Here is a 19,505-nt window from a genome sequence, read left to right on the forward strand (position 1 = left end):
TTTTGTTTTTCAAACCATCTTTTTCCAGTCTCTGGCTGCACTTCCTTCTGTCTGTGCTCTTAACTGTGTATCCAGGGCCCCCCTTATTCATTTGCTGTTTTTCTATCCTTCACTTTCTGCCATACATCCATCTTTAGCATTAACTTTTAACATTCAATTTTCTTCCATTTTTCTGCTTTCTTCCCAAAATCTATCTACTTTTCCATGTCTTCCCTTCCCATCTATCCATATATACCATCTCTTTCCTCTTTCTTCTCCCTGATTCCCATCTATCCATAACAAGCATTTCTTCTTATCTCTTCCCTGTCACACCCATTGCTGTGCACCATCTCCTCCCTCTGTCTCCCCTTCCCCTCCATCTCTTGTGCCATCTCATCCCTCACCCATGGTCAGATAACTCTGTCTTCCCCCTTCCCCCCTCATATGGTCTGGCATCTTTCTCCTCTTCTTCCCATAGCCTGGAATCTCTCTCCTCTCCCATGGGCTGGCATCTCTCTCTCTCCTTCCCTCTCTCTCTTCCTGAGGTCTAATATTTATCTCCTTCTTTCCTCTCCTTTCTACAGTCTGGCATCTCTCACCCTCCTTCTTTTCTATTCCGTGGTCTGGCATCTCTCTCTTTCTCCTTCCCATTCAAATGGTCTGATCTCTCTCTTCCCTCCTTCCATCACCCTCCTCCAGAATCTGACATCTTTTCCTTCTTTGAGTCATCTCTCCTCCCTCCCAGTGTAACATTTCTCCCTCCCTCTTCTCCACCACTATAATGTTCAACATTTCTCTCTCTTCCCCATGTATACCATCCCTCACTCCACATAACTATGTCCAAGAATTTTCTTTTTCTCTTTCCTCATTCACCGACAGCATCTCTCTTACCCTCCCTTTTTAACTCCCATGAAGCCTCTATCCTTCCCACCCCCCTCCCGAGCCTGTGCAGCATCAGTCCTTCTTGCTTTCCCAACCCTCCTCCCCTGCAGCCCGTGCAGTATGTCCTTCCATCATTCCCAACCCCAGCCCTCCCCACTCAGCTAGATCTTATAGAACGACCTGTCCCCCAGTTCCTGACTCCCCTACTACTGAAATTTAAAATCTTCGGGCAGACGACAGCACAACAAAGCCAGCATCCCACCACTGGCCTGCCCCGGAAGTGTACTTTCTGCAGCACTTCCTCTTCCCATGTAGGCAGAACACTGCATAAAGAACACTTCCAGGGCAGACTGATGGCAGGAGGCCAGCTTCATTGCACTATTGGCTGCCTAAAGATTTTAAATTTCAGCAGCAGGTAGGTGGAAGAGTCAGGACTCAAGGAGGTTCTTGGAGAGGGTTTCACTACAGTGTAGTGTGAGGCACACAGTCACAGCAAGCCACATAAAAAAGCCAGGCAGACTGGATTCAGTCCACGGGCCTTGTGTTTCACACACGTGCCCTACAGGAAAGGAGGGACAGGGAAGATATGATTCAGATGTTCAAATCTTGAAAGGTATTAACATAGAACAAAGAAAGGAAAATGGTAAAACCAGAGGGCATAATCTGAGATCGAGAGGTAGAAGACTCAAGAGTAATGTTAATAAATTCTTCTTGACGGAGAGCGTGTTTGATGTCTGGAATGCGCTCCTAAGAGAGGTGGTGGAGAGGAAAACGGTGACAGAGTTCAAAAAAGCATGGGATGAACACAAAGTATCTTGAATCAGAAAATAATGGTATATATTGAAGAACTGAGATAAATACTGGGCAGACTTCTCCCATATATGGCCATTTGGTTAAGGATGGTCTAGAGAGGGATTTGAAGGCTGGGATGGTTTAGATGGGCTGGAGTGAGCTTTGATGCAGTCTTCAGTAGATGGAACCTAAGCACAGTACCAAGCAGAGCTTTGGGTTCTGGGCCAGAAATAGCTAAGAAGAAAATTTTAAATTAAATCAGTAATTTAAAGAGAGGGTAAGGTTGGGTAGACTGGCTGGACCATTCAGGTCTTATCTGTTGTCATCTACTATGTTACTATGTACTGCATGAGGTGGGCATTACAAAAATGAGGGTAAGAACAGGGAGGTAAAGGGGAGATGAGGAGACAGCTGGCTTTGATAAACATGCTAATATTCTCGCAAGCTTTTACAATTGGCATCATGATTGTTGCAGTTGTCTGGGACTTGCCATGTCTGAGTAAGTGGAACCAATGTTTCAGCTATTATGTTGTGGGGCTTTCTTCAGGGTATGATGTGGGGTCTTATATATAGTGGGTTCTTATTGGCTGGAATTTGAGGAGGGTAGTTTCCTCAGAAAAGAAGATCAAGACAGAAAAGTAAGACGTTCACAATTCATTAGTCTCAATTTAATATTCTGGAGAGTGAGATGGGAAATTCATTGGGATGTTCTGCTTGGCAGGGGTGGGGGTGGGTAAATGCTGTAGGTCATTCTAAAACTTTGGGAGTGTGGGAAGACTATGTTTGTCCTTAGCACCAGTCCTTTTTGCACTAAATGTCTTTTGAATGAGCAGTTGCTATGACTTATTTAGGATGAGCTTGTTTCTGTTGAAGGTATTAGGGTGTCATGTTATCTCTATTGCCTCCGATTCCTCTTGGCCACCAACGATCTTCCACCAAGATTTTTGTGTTCTCAAATCTAATTGTGTGACCAGTTGCCTTTAGCATAAAGAGCTACTGCTGATTTTTTTGCGTTATGGTTTGTAGCTTTTCTTCTACAGTGCAACTGGTTTTGCAAATGTATGACTGGTTGCAAAATGCATGGGATTTTACACAATTCAGGAGTTTGGTGTGGAGGCAGCCAGTTACACTCATGTAGACACCAGATAATTTTCCAATGTGATGTGTCACACCTTAGAGGGGAGCAATATGAGTTTTGTTCTGTCATGGGGTCATAAACTAATAGTGCTGACCTCACAGGTTGGATTTTCCAAAAGATTTAGGGCTTTGAGAGGTTGCACTTCTGCTTTAGCTATTAGCTAAGAATGTATCCCAGAGGGTGTCCTTTTCTTTCCGAAGATTATCCAGGTTGTCAAAATTAAAATTTATGATCAATTAACTTATTCACTTTAATTTCCTGCCACAATTTCCTTCCTTCCTGAGAAAATTATTCACTTCAAACCCTAGCCAGTCAGTCAGATTTGAGAATCCACTGTATATAAAAAACAAAACTGCAGATATCGCAAAATAACATGAAGAAAGCCACAGCATGATGGCTGAAACATCGGTTTCACTTACTCGGAATCGGGAAAACCCAGATAATTTCAAACATGCCAACGTTAATTTAAAAGTCTTTAAGCCCCCATCAATTTCTGAACATAATAATAGATTAACAGTTCAACATATAGTCTTTACCTGCTAAAATTTCTTTAGCTTCTGTGTGTATAGCAAGGAGAGCATCACAAACCCCTTCTCCCATAAGCCCAAGTCCATGCAGCAAAAGCTTTATATCCCACTGGTCCAAGGCATTCCCATCACCTTCCCCAGGGAGGTAGATCTCAACACCACGGTTCCGCATGGCTCGGGAGATTTCCCCATGAAGAGGATCCATTGAAAGGAAGAGCCTGAAAGGTAAGATAAATAGCAAAAAATTATCACCAACAAAAAATGTTTATGTTGAACGTTTTTAATAAAAGTTTTAAGATATCATCATTTGATATTGCCAGCAAAGCTTCACAATACTACAAAGTAAGTTACAAGAAAAATATTTTACTTGGTATTCATTTAAATATACAATATAACCTTACAAAAGCAGATAAAAAATAAGATAGAAATATTGAACAGTAAAGAAAAAAAAACCCCTGAGAACGCAAGGTCTATCAGGGATGGACAAGTCCCCAGCCACTACCTCATACAACAGAGAGAAGAGATGGGTAAAAATCAATATTATTATTCAGAATTATAACAACCTTATCAAAATGTACCCTTTTAATTTTTTTATAATTTCATTCCATTCTTAAAGCCTGTGGTAGATTGTTCCAAATAGTTGATTTGTGGGGGAGAAAAAAAACTGAATAATATGTAACTTTAAAACACCAAGCTGCTGGTAAGGGAATACTTAGAGGATTTCCAGAGAGAACAGAGTAACGCATTCAGAGTGTAAGAAATCAAATATCTTGTTAGGTATTCAGGGGCTACTTGGCAATATTCCTAATATGCTAGCATTAGAATATTTAAATAATGCATAAAGACACAGGAATTTACTATGTAATAGGGCTGTATCTTCCAGAGCAAGTTCAATAAATTTTCATAAGACAAGCATATCAAGCTCAAGATTACAACTGACTGTTAGGCAGCACTTTTGTCAAATGGGAAGCAAAAATGAAGAAAAATAAAAGCAGGTTCCCCTGTATTTGCCCTACAGCAACAAACTGATGCACTCAGAAAACAAATTTCATTAAAAAAGATGAGTTCTCAAACCAATAAAAAGCAATAAATAAGCAACTTTTTACAAATGACCCCACAATTATTAAAATTAACAATTCAAATATTAAGAGACTGGAACAGCCAGAAGTTATAAAAATCAAACCTTAAGAAAAGTCTAATATCACTTACAGAAGGGGTAGGCAACTAGAAGACCACTCAGGTTTTCTGGAAATCCATAAGCATGCATGAAATCTATTTGCATACAACAGAGGTAATGTATGCAAATACATCTTATGCATATTTAGTGTATGATACGTTGAAAATGAGACTGGTGGGTGGCACTTGATGATGGGGGTTGTCTACCTCTGGCCAAGAAGATCAAATCACACCTTCATTAGTGCTAATCCTTCTCCCAGGCTCAACTATGAATCAAAAGTCAGTCAAGTTATAGCCCATGATTTGTGCATAAAGAACACCTGAAATTTGGATGAGGAATCACAGTTGGAATGCAGCCATCAATTACACCACGTTCGCTCATGACCAGGGAGCCTCCAGGCTCCAGTAATGCATTCAAGCGGTCCAGTACTGAAGAACTGTGAATATGGGAAAGAGGAGATATTATATTTACCATATATCAATGTATATACTGTATTTCAACATCACCTCTGAAAAACCTGTTTCATTTCTCTTCAAGACCCTGCAGCATCTTGAAGAATTTCTAAAGTGTAGAATACGTGGTATTATTTAATATGGAAGAAAAATATATATATTTTTTAAGAATCAGATTTTTTAATAGCAGGGGTAGCTATTCTTATAAATAAGAAATATACAGCTAATTTTCAATTAATAGGTTCAGATCCCCTGGGTAGATGGGTACATATGGACATGAGTATGGGAAATAATACCCTGGCATTGTTCAATGTGTATGCCCCTAACTCGAATCAAAATAAATTTTTTAAATCATTACAATTGATGCTCCCACTGGCTGCTTCTAAGATAGTTGTAGCTGGAGATTTTAATGCTGTTATGGACCCATTAATGGATAAAAAAACAAGTAAATGTATAAAATCATTAGGGTTAGACAATTTGATACATTCATGTGATTTGAAAGATATTTGGCGAATACTTCATTTTAATGATCGGGAATTTTCCTTTTCTTCACATGTTCATAAGTCCTTTTCAAGAATTGATTATACAGTAAAACCTTGGTTTGTGAGCATAATTCATTCCAGAAGCACGCTTGTAATCCAAAGCACTCGTATATCAAAGCGAATTTCCCCAAAGGAAATAATGGAAACTCAGACGATACGTTTCACAATCCAAAAACTATACGTACTTTTGTATTGCAAAACCTCGCTCATTTAGAACTGTCACTACACTCCTGCAGCGTCAGAGAGAAGAACCATCAGTTCAGTTGTGATGATGTGACGCGTGTATACTGTATGTACTCATAGTGCAAGACTTTGCTCATTTAGAACAGTCACTACATTCTTGCAGGGTCAGAGAGAGATAAGAACCATCAACTCAGTTGTGATTTCCCCAATGAATATGCATGAGATCTATTTGCATGCACTGCCTCCCATTGTGTGCAAATGGATCTCATGCATATTCATTGGGGAAATCCTAGAAACCTGACTGGATTCCGGCCCTCGTTGCCCACCCCTGTATGTACTTGTATTGCAAGACCTTGCTTCTATATAAAGTTAAAATTTAATCAAATGTCTTGCAAAACACTTGCAAACCAAGTTACTTGCAAGCCAAGGTTTTACTGTATTTTTGTCTCAACTCAAATAGTTCAGCAGGTGATAAGAGCATCCACAGATCCAATTATTTTATCTGATCATGGTGGTATATGGATTGAACTTCAATTAGATTAACAAGAGTATAGCAGATCTGTTTGGAGATTTGATAATACATTGCTTGCGGATACAAAATTCCTTGAAGAATTTCAATTAAAAATTAATGAATTTTTTCAATTTAATATATCAGATGAAATCTCCATGGAGAATTTATGGGATGCCTTTAAGGCTACCATGAGAGGTAATATTATTTCATATTCTGCTTATATTAGAAAACAATTTAAAAAGCAATATTCTAATTTGGAAAAAGAAATTAAATATTTAGAATCTAAACTGATTGATAAATGGGAGCATGGTACTCTATAGGCTCTATTAAAAGCAAAAGGTAAATATAATGAATTATCTTCAAAACTAGTAAGGAAAGATTTGTTTTCCCAACAAACTCTGTATTATGGAAACTCAAATAAGGCGGGAAGATTATTGGCAAACTATTTTAAAGCAAAGAAGAGAAGAACAAAAATTATTGCAATTAAAGATGAGAATGGGAATACGCATACTCAAATTGATAATACTGTATTTTAAATCAATTTCTAAATTTTTATAAAGATTTATATTCTTCCGAGTCTTATGATAATAGAGAAAGGGATGGAAAAGAATTTTTGAATTTAATTACTGGATCGAAGATTCCTGATCATATTAAAACAAGTTTAGAAGAACCTATATCATTAAAAAAATTAGAAGCAGCACTGAAGTCTCTTAGAGTTGGATCCGCTCCAGGTGGTGATGGTTTCACAGTAGAGTTTTATAAATCATTTCAAATTGCCACATTTATTAAATTTATATCAGACTCAACTTAAATTTATATCAGACTCAACTTAAATTTATATCAGACTCAACTTAAATTTATATCAGACTCAACTTAAATTACCACATTTATTAAATTTATATCAGACTCAACTAACTAAAGGTTGTATTATAGGCCTTGAAAAAGGACTCCCCAACGAAGTGCAGCCTTTTTCAACTGCCCAGCACCCAGAAGAGGAGCGTGGGAGCCCTTGCTCCGCCCCTCCCCCGGACCAAAACCAGTCTTCGGGAGCCTTGAAAAAGGACTCCCCAACAAAGTGCAGCCTTTTTCAGCTGCCCAGCACCCAGGAGAGGAGCGTGGGAGCCCTTGCTCCGCCCCTCTCCCGGACCAAAACCAGTCTTCGGGAGCCTTGAAAAAGGACTCCCCAACAAAGTGCAGCCTTTTTCAGCTGCCCAGCACCCAGGAGAGGAGCGTGGGAGCCCTTGCTCCGCCCCTCCCCCGGACCGAAACCAGTCTTCGGGAGCCTTGAAAAAGGACTCCCCAACGAAGTGCAGCCTTTTTCAGCTGCCCAGCACCCAGGAGAGGAGCGTGGGAGCCCTTGCTCCGCCCCTCCCCCGGACCGAAACCAGTCTTCGGGAGCCTTGAAAAAAGGACTCCCCAACGAAGTGCAGCCTTTTTCAGCTGCCCAGCACCCAGGAGAGGAGCGTGGGAGCCCTTGCTCCGCCCCTCCCCCGGACCGAAACCAGTCTTCGGGAGCCTTGAAAAAGGACTCCCCAACGAAGTGCAGCCTTTTTCAGCTGCCCAGCACCCAGGAGAGGAGTGTGGGAGCCCTTGCTCCGCCCCTCCCCCGGACCGAAACCAGTCTTCGGGAGCCTTGGAAAAGGACTCCCCAACGAAGTGCAGCCTTTTTCAGCTGCCCAGCACCCAGGAGAGGAGCGTGGGAGCCCTTGCTTCGCCCCTCCCCCGGACCGAAACCAGTCTTTGGAAGCCTTGAAAAAGGACTCCCTAACGGCGTGCAGCAGTTCGGCGTGTGCGCCTTCGGGAAGCGCCGACACAGGAAGCGCCCCAACGCTGCACAGGGTGACTATTGAATCTCCACCACAGTAACCAGCCACCACAGTAACCAGTCTCAGCAGGACTCCCAACAGCCTCAAAAGTCTCCTAGCGATAAGTATAACTAAATAACTATTAACCTCAATAATTTATACTGACTTAACATGACCATATATGACATTGCTTGGCTAGGTTTAACTGCATGACTACACAAACTTCCATGCTACTACGAACCTGCATGATTTTTGCCTGAATATTGTGAAGTTTAATAATTGCCTAAATACTGTGAAGTCTATAACTGCACTGCCTGACTAGGTGAGAGCGCAAGACTACACGAACATACACGATATTGCGATCCTGCTTGTCACTGCATGAATACCGTGAAGTTGCATGAATATTGTGAAGTTTTATCATTATTATTATTGTAAAGTTTTATAATCAGCCTCATATTCAAATTGTACTGCGTCTCTACTATCACCAAGGCCATATCTGTTTCACCCATAGCCAAAACGAGGGCATCAAATACCACATAGATAGTATTATGCATCATCTACCTAACTTACTATAGATGCCAGTGTAACGACGAAAGACCCCCTGAACAAATCCCAATCCACATCTCCTGGCAAAGGCCACTCAAACAGACAAAACCAACTCCCTCTCCTCAAACCCTTTTTAACTGCTCAGAACTCGGTCCTTTTCAAATACCCGCAGTAAACCCTAAATATAAAGCATCCAAACAACACAGAAACAAGACCAAAAACAAAAAAAACTTAAAACAACTGAAACATATTGAAACCCCCACCTCCAAACAATACAGGAACTTCAAAGGATACTATCTCAATGCCCGGTCGGTGAGAAATAAGGCACACATCATACATGACTGGATAGAACACAAAAACCCGGACATCATATTCCTAACCGAAACATGGATGATCTCAGACACAGATGTCATTATGAAGGAAATGTTACCGCAGGGCTATAAAATCGTCCCAATAACTAGAAGCTGGAAAAGAGGAGAGGGCCTAGCGATAATCCTTAAATGCTACTTTGACCTCACCAGAATGGACTCAAAAATCACAGAAGATCTGGAAATCATCACCTGCAAGATCACCAACCCCGAACTGGAAGAATCTCTAATAGCAACACTATTCTACATCCCCCCCAATAAATGGTCAAGTGCAAAAGAAGAATTCTTTGAATACCTTTCATCCAATACCATAAAAGGCCCATACAACTTACTTCTGGGAGACATAAATATTCACCTAGAGCAGGGGTCTGCAACCTTTAAGACATAAAGAGCCACTTGGACCCGTTTTCGAAAAGAAAAAAAAACTTGGAGCCGCAAAACCATTATAAAACAAATCTAACACTGCATATATTGTTTCTTATCTTAATGCTATATACAGGATCACTAAATTGAAAATAAAATCATTTTTCCTACCTTTGCTATTTGGTGATTTCATGAGTCTCTGGTTGCACTTTCTTCTTCTGACTGTGCATCCAATCTTTCTTCCTTTCTTTCAGCCTCCTGTATGTTTCCTCTCCTCCAGACCTCATTCTCTCCCCCAACTTTTTCTTTCTGTCTCCCTGTTCCCCCTTCTTTCTGTCTCCGTGCCCTCCCCCAAGCCACTCGGTTTGCTGCCACCGCAATCGGGGAACAGCCCCCAAGCCACCGCCGTCCCAAGCTTTACCTGCAGAAGTGTTGCGCTGACCAGCATTCCGCTCCCTGACGTCAATTCTGACGTAGGAGAGGAAGTTCTGGGCCAACAAGGCATTTCTCCTCATTCCATCCAGCCTGAGCCCCATCTCTCCTTGATCCAGCATTTCCCTTCTGTGTCTGTCAGAATTACCATTCCACCTATTTTCCAGCATCACCCTTCTTTGTGTCCATCTCACCTATATCCCTATCTCACCACTTTTTCAGAATCTTCATTTGTCTCTGTCCTTATCTTTACGCCATGTTCACCATTTGCCCTTTCAATGTCTTTATCTCCCCCCACACACTTTTTCAGCATTACTTCTATGTCTCTATTTCACCTCCTCTTCATGTCCCCTCTGTATCTCTATCCTTATTCAGTAGGTCCTGCTTACTCTTTCTCTTCTTTGTGTCACTATCTCCATTTTCAGCTTTCCCCCCTTTTCCTTTGTTACTGCACCCTGTAGCTAGAATCTTTCCACCCTCCCTCCACTCCGGCCCAGCCCAGTATGAAATATTTCCTTTTGTTTCCCTCCCCTCTCTCTTTTCCTCCCTCACCCACGAGTCCTGCATCTGGCCCTCTCCCTTCTACCTGCACCTGGCAACACCCCCCTGCTCCGCGGCTCTCTTCAGCAACTCGTCAGCAGCAGTGATCAAGACAAGCTGCCGACATCGAGGCCTTCCCTCTACGAGTCCCGCCTTTGTGGAAAAAGGAAGTTGAAACAAGCGGGACTCGCAGAGGGTAGGCCCCGACGTCAGAAGCTTGTGTCGATCGCTGCTGCTAAGTTGCCGAAGAGAGCCGCGGAGCAGGGGATGTGGCCGGAAGCAGGTAGAAGGGAGAGGGAGATAGGAAGGCTGTAGATCTCCGGAGCATGACACCGACCCCGGCCAGGATGATTTCTTTTTCAGGCACCTTACAAGTCCAGCGTCGCGGCGGGAAATAGCCATGCTGAGCAGTGAGCTCAGCACTACACAGATGAAAGCCTTGCTTGCTGATTGGTCACTTTTTCCCACAAAGACCCCGACACAAAAAAAATACAATACCATGCAGGAAAATGGGTTAAGAACATATGGTCAGATCACTATACTTTCAATTTTGAATTATGTTGGCAAAAGAAACACTCAACAGCAAAACATATAAACAAAACCAGTTTGAAAAAAACAGTCACCTGCAGAAACATCACCAATCCAACAGAATTCTGGACCCATTATGAACTACACCCCAAAATAGAGGAAGAGCAAGACTTCCCCACTAGATGGGACAAATTCACAAAAGACACACTAAATCAAATAGCTCCTGTTCAATCATACAAAAAGAACACAAGGGCATCAAAAGAATGGTATGACGCCGAATTATTAGCCCTCAAACAAGATCTCAGAAAACTGGAAAGAGTATGGCAAAAAACAGACAAAGTGGAAGATAAAATTAAATGGAAACAAAAAATGAAAAATTACAAGAATCGGATCAAAGAAAAGCGTTATAACTGTTATGCACAGAAAATAGGAACAACCAATACAAACAGTAGAGAACTATTCAAACTAGTAAGCAAAATAACAGACACCACACAGATACTACAGAACCATCACAATCAAATCCCAGAGGTCTCCACCCTAGCCAACCACTTTAGGAAAAAAATCACCGACCTCAGAGCCTCAATACCCCTTCCTCCACCCAATCTTGAATTCAACACAGAGTAGTGAATCCAAAGGCGATATGAGCTGGAACCACTTCGAGCCCCCAGATTGGAATAACTTCCTTGCACTCTTTAACAAATACTCCAAATCAAATTGTCTACTAGATGAATGCCCATCTAAGATCATGCAAGATGCAATACCAGAATTTAAGAGGGACCTATTTAACTGGGCAACTTACTCTCTCAAAAATGGAACCTACCTGGAAAATATGGGACACATCCTAATCACACCCATACCCAAAGACCAGAAGATCTCGCTCACACTGGCGTCCAACTACAGACCCATAGCGAGCACCCCCTTTTTCACCAAAATGCTGGAAGGGCTGGTCAACTTGGAATTAGTAAATCACTTAGATAAGTACTCTCTCCTAAATGACCACCAATCTGGATTCAGAAAAGGATTCAGCACCGAGACAGTCCTAGGCTCACTCCTTAACCACCTATACGACCTTTTCAATCAAGGTTCCAGCGTCTTGATCTTACAGTTAGACTTCAGCAGTGCCTTCGATCTCGTGGACCACGAAACTATGCTTAGGTGCCTCGACGAAATGGGAATATCAGGAAGAGTGTGGACCTGGTTCCAAGGTTTTCTAACCAAACGATCTTATCAAGTGGTCCATGAAGGAAATTACTCTGAACCCTGGAAAAGCCCCTCGGGAGTCCCACAAGGATCCCCCCTATCTCCCATCTTGTTCAATATATACATCTCTTCTCTAGGCCACCTTTTACAAAAGCTTAACCTAACTTATTATATATACGCAGACGACATCTCCATATTAATACCAATAACAAATGTGACCTCAACCAACTCAAAACATATCTCCTCCATCATGCTCGAAATAGAAAAATGGACTTTAAACTTCAAACTGAAATTAAACTCAGAAAAGACAAAGATTTTCCTTGCTAGCCCAAACGAGAAAATCTCCGCAACTACAATATATGTAAACGGCCATGATCACCCAATACTAAAAAGTATAAAAATACTGGGAGTCACCCTGGATACCCACCTGTCCCTGACCAAGCACATAAACTCGGTGACTAAAAAATGCTTCTTCATCCTTTGGAAACTGAAAACCATTAAAAATATACTTCGACCTGCTATCCTTCAGAATATTGGTACAATCACTGATTTTATCCACCCTGGACTACTGTAACATTGTCTACTTGGGAATATCTAAAAAAAATGTGAGAAAACTGAGAATAGTTCAAAATACGGCCATCCGTCTAATATTCGGACTAAAGAAGAGCGATCATGTTAGTCCATTCTACAAACTCCTTCATTGGTTACCAATTGAAGCACGAATTCTATTCAAATTCTCCTGCCTCTGCTATAAACTAATCTGGGGACTGGCCCCCAGCTACCTACTACCTCACTTCGAATTCCACTCCTCTATTAGGCCTACCAGAAACCGTAACCTCTTTACCTACTCAAATATCATAGGCTGTAGATATCGCACCTTCTTTGATAGAACATTCAAATTCCAAGCAGGTAGACTGCAAACTTGGACAGGCTACTTCACTTATGCAGCCAGAGAATCATATAGTATCTTTAGGAAAGAACTAAAAACCACATTGTTTAAGAAATTTATAACCTAACCAGACTTCTCCCCTAAAATCGGAGCCTCCTCCCATCCCAAGGAGTCAGTCTACCCTCTTCTGCCAAAATTTCTATCTTTAATTGTTACCAGTTTTTCCCACTGGTGCCCGTCCTTCGTTCAAATGTACCAACTTAACAACTTACTTCTCATCAACATCTTATGTTATCTTTTTCACCTTCGCAACCTTGCACCTTTGTAACTCAAAGCGCAATCTCCTTTCTCTTCTCCTACTTATGCTCTGAATATCGTCGACTGTATAATGCTACTCATTGTGAAACCATGTAATACACAGCCCTGTAACTCTCCTGTTACTATCACTAGATGTTCAATGCTATACTCTGTAATTCGCTGTCTGTACAGTTTCTCTTCATTGTAAACCGCCTAGAAGTCGCAAGATTGTTGGCGGTATATAAGAATAAAGTTATTATTATTATTACTATGGCAGAGTCATTAACTATAGTTTTACCAAAGCCAAATAAAGATCCCACATTGGTTTCAAACTACAGGCCGATTTCATTAATTAATGTAGATGGGAAACTTTTAGCTAAAATCTTGGCTTTACGCTTAGCTAAGGCTCTCCCTTTTATTATTGGTATGCCCCAAACTGGGTTTGTTACTAGGAGACATTCATCAAATAACACCAGATTGGCTCTTCATATGTTGAATTTAACAAAAACCATGAATGATCCGGCTTTTTCTGTATCCCTGGATGCAGAGAAAGCCTTTGATTGGGTGGAATGAACCTTTATGTATCAATCTATGGAATAGTTTGGAATAGGGTCAGGATTTATAAGAAAGTTTCAAACATTGTATAGCTTCCCTGCTGCTAGATTATATATAAATAATAATTTTTCTGAATGTTTTAATTTGCAAAGGGGAGTTAGACAAGGCTGTCCTCTGTCTCCTTTGTTGTTTGATATTGTATTAGAACCCTTGTTAGCTATTTAACAAACAAAGGAAATACAGGGTATTCCTTATTCAGATCGGGAATATAAGGTCTCTACATACGCAGATGATATATTGCTTCATTTGAGAAATCCTGAAAAGATCATTCTATGCTTACTTGAATTGATTGAGAAATTTGGAAAATTCTCAGGTTATAAGATAAATTAGAGTAAATCAGAAATTTTTTCACTAAATGTACATTGCACAAAAGGCTTATTTGATTCATTCTCCTTTATATGGAAGGAAGATGGATTAAAATATTTAGGAATTTTGATTAAAAATACTCTGGAAGACACAATGAAAGAAAATGAAAAATCTTTGCTGCAGAAGGTAACAGAAATGTGCGAGCAATGGAACCCTTTACATCTTTCTTGGTGAGGGAGAGTTCAAACGGTTAAAATGATGATATTGCCTGTGGTTTGTTACCAAATGAGTATGTTATCAGTTTTTTTTAGAGGGTCCTTTTATAAAAAATTAAATAGCATTCTTACCAAATTTGTTTGGCTAAGTAAAACTCCTAGAATTGCTCTAGTATCTTTACAAAAATCAATTAAAGAGGGTAGGGTAAATTTTCCAAACTTTTATAGGTATCATCAAGCCTTTATTCTGCACCAGGGTATGTATTGGGTCCTCCCAGAACTCATAGATAATACCCCAGAATGGTTATGGTTGGAATTGCGACTCATCTTTTCTCTACGCTTATGTCATGTTCTTAGTATTAAAATGCCTAGATTGTATAAAGACAATAGAATATTAATGGATACATGGAAAACACCACGATATATTAATAATTTTTTTTTTAATTCTTTATTCATTTTTTTATGTTACAACAAGTGTAGCAATTAAACTCATATGAATTTAAAGATACACACTTGATTAACTCTCATATAAGCATAAAGTTTAACATTTCATTACAAATTAATATTCTATAATATTTTAAATATTATGTAAGAAATCTAAAATTTAAATCATTCTAATTGAATATAATAATCCCCCACCCCTCCCTCCCTATTCAATAATACATAAAATCATCCTTACTATGAAAACTATTCAAATACTCATATATTATATAATAACAAAAAAATAATAAATGATAATATATTAATAATTTAACATCTGTTCCAATACAAAAGTCAACAAATCAAACTACAGTGGTGCCTCGCATAACGGACGCCTCGCACAGCGAACGCTGCGCACAACGAACTTTATGTCTTGATTCGTACAACGAACTTCGTTTCACACAACGAAGTCGCCCGAGCTGCATCCTTCTGCGCAGGCACTGCGCTTAACTGCCCTCTCTCCGCCTGGCTCCCTCTTGCCCCCCCCCGACTCCCCGACACGATCGGGGCAAGAGGGAGCCCAAGCCCTCTTGCCCCCCCCGACTCCCCAACACGATCGGGGCAAGAGGGAGCCCAAGCCCTCTTGCCCCCCCGACTCCCCGACACGATTGGGGCAAGAGGGAGCTCAAGCCCTCTTGCCCCCCCGACTCCCCGACACGATCGGGGCAAGAGGGAGCCCAAGCCCTCTTGCCCCCCCGACTCCCCGACACGATCGGGGCAAGAGGGAGCTCAAGCCCTCTTGCCCCCCCCCCGACTCCCCGACACGATCGGGGCAAGAGGGAGCCCAAGCCCTCTTGCCCCCCCGACTCCCCGACACGATCGGGGCAAGAGGGAGCTCAAGCCCTCTTGCCCCCCCGACTCCCCGACACGATCGGGGCAAGAGGGAGCTCAAGCCCTCTTGCCCCCCCCGACTCCCCGACACGATCGGGGCAAGAGGGAGCCCAAGCCCTCTTGCCCCCCCGACTCCCCGACACGATCGGGCCAGGAGGGAGCCCAAGTCCTCCTGGCCACGGCGACCCCCTAACCCCACCCTGCACTACATTACGGGCAGGAGGGATCCCAGGCCCTCCTGCCCTCGACGCAAACCCCCCCTCCCCCCAACGACCGCCCCCCCCAAGAACCTCCGACCGCCCCCCAGCCGACCCGCGACCCCCCTGGCCGACCCCCACGACACCCCCAACCCCCTTCCCCGTACCTTTCTGTAGTTGGCCGGACAGACGGGAGCCAAACCCGCCTGTCCGGCAGGCAGCCAACGACGGAATGAGGCCGGATTGGCCCATCCGTCCCAAAGCTCCGCCTACTGGTGGGGCCTAAGGCGCCTGGGCCAATCAGAATAGGCCCGGGAGCCTTAGGTCCCTCCTGGGGGCGGGGCCTGAGGCACATGGGCCCAACCCGACCATGTGCCTCAGGCCCTGCCCCCAGGAGGGACCTAAGGCTCCCGGGCCTATTCTGATTGGCCCAGGCGCCTTAGGCCCCACCAGTAGGCGGAGCTTTGGGACGGATGGGCCAATCCGGCCTCATTCCGTCGTTGGCTGCCTGCCGGACAGGCGGGTTTGGCTCCCGTCTGTCCGGCCAACTACAGAAAGGTACGGGGAAGGGGGTTGGGGGTGTCGTGGGGGTCGGCCAGGGGGGTCGCGGGTCGGCTGGGGGGGCGGTCGGAGGTTCTTGGGGGGGCGGTCGTTGGGGGGAGGGGGGGTTTGCGTCGAGGGCAGGAGGGCCTGGGATCCCTCCTGCCCGTAATGTAGTGCAGGGTGGGGTTAGGGGGTCGCCGTGGCCAGGAGGACTTGGGCTCCCTCCTGGCCCGATATTGTCGGGGAGTTGGGGAATCGGCGGGGCCAGCGGGCTTGGGCTCCCTCTTGCCCCGATCGTGTCGGGGAGTCGGGGGGGCAAGAGGGCTTGGGCTCCCTCTTGCCCCGATCGTGTCGGGGAGTCGGGGGGGCAAGAGGGCTTGGGCTCCCTCTTGCCCCGATCGTGTCGGGGAGTCGGGGGGGGGGCAAGAGGGCTTGGGCTCCCTCTTGCCCCGATCGTGTCGGGGAGTCGGGGGGGCAAGAGGGCTTGAGCTCCCTCTTGCCCCGATCGTGTCGGGGGTGCCAGGGACCACACGGAGTCACCCACCGTACCACCCGATTCGGGTAAGCGCAGGTATCGGTGGGTGGCTTATTTGCGGGGGGGTGCCTTATTTTACATTTTTTTCTAAAAAGGGGGGGCTGTCTTATTTGATGGCCCTGCCTTATCATCGGGGAAACACGGTAGAAAAAAAAAAAAATGAACAGTTAAGTCCCAGTTTTTGCCGCTGAGACTCTGCCCTCTCTCACTGTAAAATTAGACTCTACTTAGTCTGTCTTTAAATTTAAAAAATGTGTGTTGTTTTAAAAAACAATTATGTTTTTAGATGTATCTAAATAAAAATAATAACCAAAAATTTATCTTTTTTTATGTCATCTTAGCATATTTTATGCTGCAGAACGAATTATTTTTTTTTACATGTATTCTTATGGGAAAACGCGTTTCACATAACGAACGTTTCGCATAACAAACTTGCTCCTGGAACCAATTAAGTTCGTTGTGTGAGGCACCACTGTATATGGCTAAACTCCAGGATTCAAATTGGCGGATTTAAGGTCATCTGGAAGCATTGGATGATAGCAGGGATACGTATTTTGGAAGATGGTATTTCAAATGGTAAACTACTTGAGTTTTCACAATTGCAATATAAATATGGCCTTAATAAATCACAAAGTTTTAGATGGTTGCAATTGAAGGAGGCCATTCAGGTGGGGTTCCCTGAATGGAATACCCTTAACAATCAATATAGTTTGGAGTTCTTATGCTTTCAGGTGGACTTTCTGGCACACCAGGCCACAAAGTGGTATAAATTGATGGATTAGTTAAAAAAAAAGCCTAAAAATGGTCTTAGAGATATTTGGAGCATTGAGATTAAGCATCAGATTAATGCATCTCAATGGGGGCGTGGCTTGAGAGTGCGCGAGAATGGATGGGTAAGGCAGAGGCTCCGTATTTACAGACATTATTGACATAAAATACTAAAATAAAAATTTCATTTAAAGTATAAAACGAAGAAAAACAACATCGTGATGGCTTCAGGAAAACAGAGTAAATCCGATATGGTGGCTTCCAATGCCGGCAGTGTCAAAAGATCTAAGCCGGAGCTGGCGACACCGTCGAAATGTCCGTTGTCAAGGGATAAAAGCGACATCGATTTTTGGAAAGAAATACAAGAAATAAAGGAAATTCTTTTGAAAAACGCCAAAAAACTAGATGAGATACAGGAAGAAGTAACGACTTTAAATAAAAGAACTGAAGTGCTAGAAATCAAAACAACAAAATTAGAAATGCGAATGGACAGTTTTGAAGCTGAAAAAAGGCAATATAAACTGGACAGAGATAAAATCTTTGCACTCACCAGGGAGGTGGAGGATTGCCAGAATCGCATGAGGAGGAGTAATCAGAGACTTTTGGGTGTACCGGAAGGGGTGGAGAAAAACAACCCGGTCTGATTTGTTGAAAACTTCTTGATGAAAGTCCTGCCCCTCAAATCCAAATACCCGATAGAAGTTGAACGTGCACATCGCATACCAATGAGAAGACCTGATACTTTAAAAGGTCCTCGCCCCATAATATTCAAGTTGTTACGGCACCAACAAGTTTTAGAGGTGTTACGAATGGCTAAGGAACATGCAAATTTAAAATGTCAGGATGCCAAAGTCCACATCGTTCCTGACTTTGCTAAAACAACGGCAGATAAAAGGAAAAAATTTCTAGACATGAGGCCGAAACTGAGAGACATCGGAGCTAGATTTGGGCTGATATACCCTGCGATTATGAAAATAACTATTGACAATAAAACTATGAGCTTTGATGAGCCTGTGAAGTTGGAAATGTATCTAAATCAAAGGGAACAGCCGATGTCAGTTTAATTGAGCTTATTCCCTTCATGGAATTGGAAATGATTCTCTTTCATTGTTTTTCTTTGATTTTATTTGTTTATTCATCTTTGATTTAATTGAGAATCTTTTGACAGTTTGACTGTTTTATTTGAATGGTAATGGTGCAATGGAACACTGAAGCAGCTGGCAGTTTGTTTCTCTGTGAGCCTTTAATATCTTGTTCTCAAAAGATGACTGTTAAAGCTGAGACTATTTTATCCTATGCTTTACATATCTTGTAAAGATATTATTAGAAAACTTTATTTATGAAGATAAGATACTAATGTGTAGAACTTATAATGAAAAAAAAAAAGAAAATATATTATTAATATTTAACTTATATTTATGGGTTTGTTATAAGTCTAACTCTTTTAACAAATATATTTGAGATTGAGATTCTCTTTTATTATTATACTGAGAGTGGAAGTTCTCTATTTCGTTTTTTATTTTTATTTCCATATTTCAAGAATTTTACATTTAATATATGTGAACGTATATATGATTACTACAGACAATAGTGTTTTATAATTGAGGTCTGTATAGAGCTTTATTTTTGCTTTACTTAGTCTTGTATGTGCAGTTTCAGGTTGTATCAGTCTATATTAAGGGTGGGAGAGGGAGGGACGGGAAGGGGTTTAAGGGAATATGAGAATTGGGATAAGGATGTTGTGGGGTGGGTTACAGATGACAATGGTGTTTCTTCATTTCAAGTGATTTCAGTTTTTTGTTTAGATATAATAAATGGAAGAGCTTTTGTAAAAATTATTTGGATTGATGGAGATTAAAATCTT

General features: G+C 42.2%; 1 protein-coding gene across 2 annotated transcripts in view; it reads right to left on the reverse strand.

Moving 5' to 3' along the window:
* Positions 1-19,505, reverse strand: part of MDN1 (midasin AAA ATPase 1) — a 943,760-nt gene that overhangs the window by 444,434 nt on the left and 479,821 nt on the right. For both annotated transcript variants that reach the window (XM_033936734.1, XM_033936735.1), the window contains exons 45-46: positions 4,815-4,931; positions 3,328-3,536 (exon numbers count right to left, since the gene is read on the reverse strand). In XM_033936734.1, the coding sequence (XP_033792625.1) occupies positions 3,328-3,536; positions 4,815-4,931 (326 nt within the window). The remainder of the gene's footprint in view (positions 1-3,327; positions 3,537-4,814; positions 4,932-19,505) is intronic.

This window comes from Geotrypetes seraphini, chromosome 3 (assembly GCF_902459505.1).
Source record: "Geotrypetes seraphini chromosome 3, aGeoSer1.1, whole genome shotgun sequence".
In the NCBI taxonomy this organism is placed as follows: Eukaryota; Metazoa; Chordata; class Amphibia; order Gymnophiona; family Dermophiidae; genus Geotrypetes; species Geotrypetes seraphini.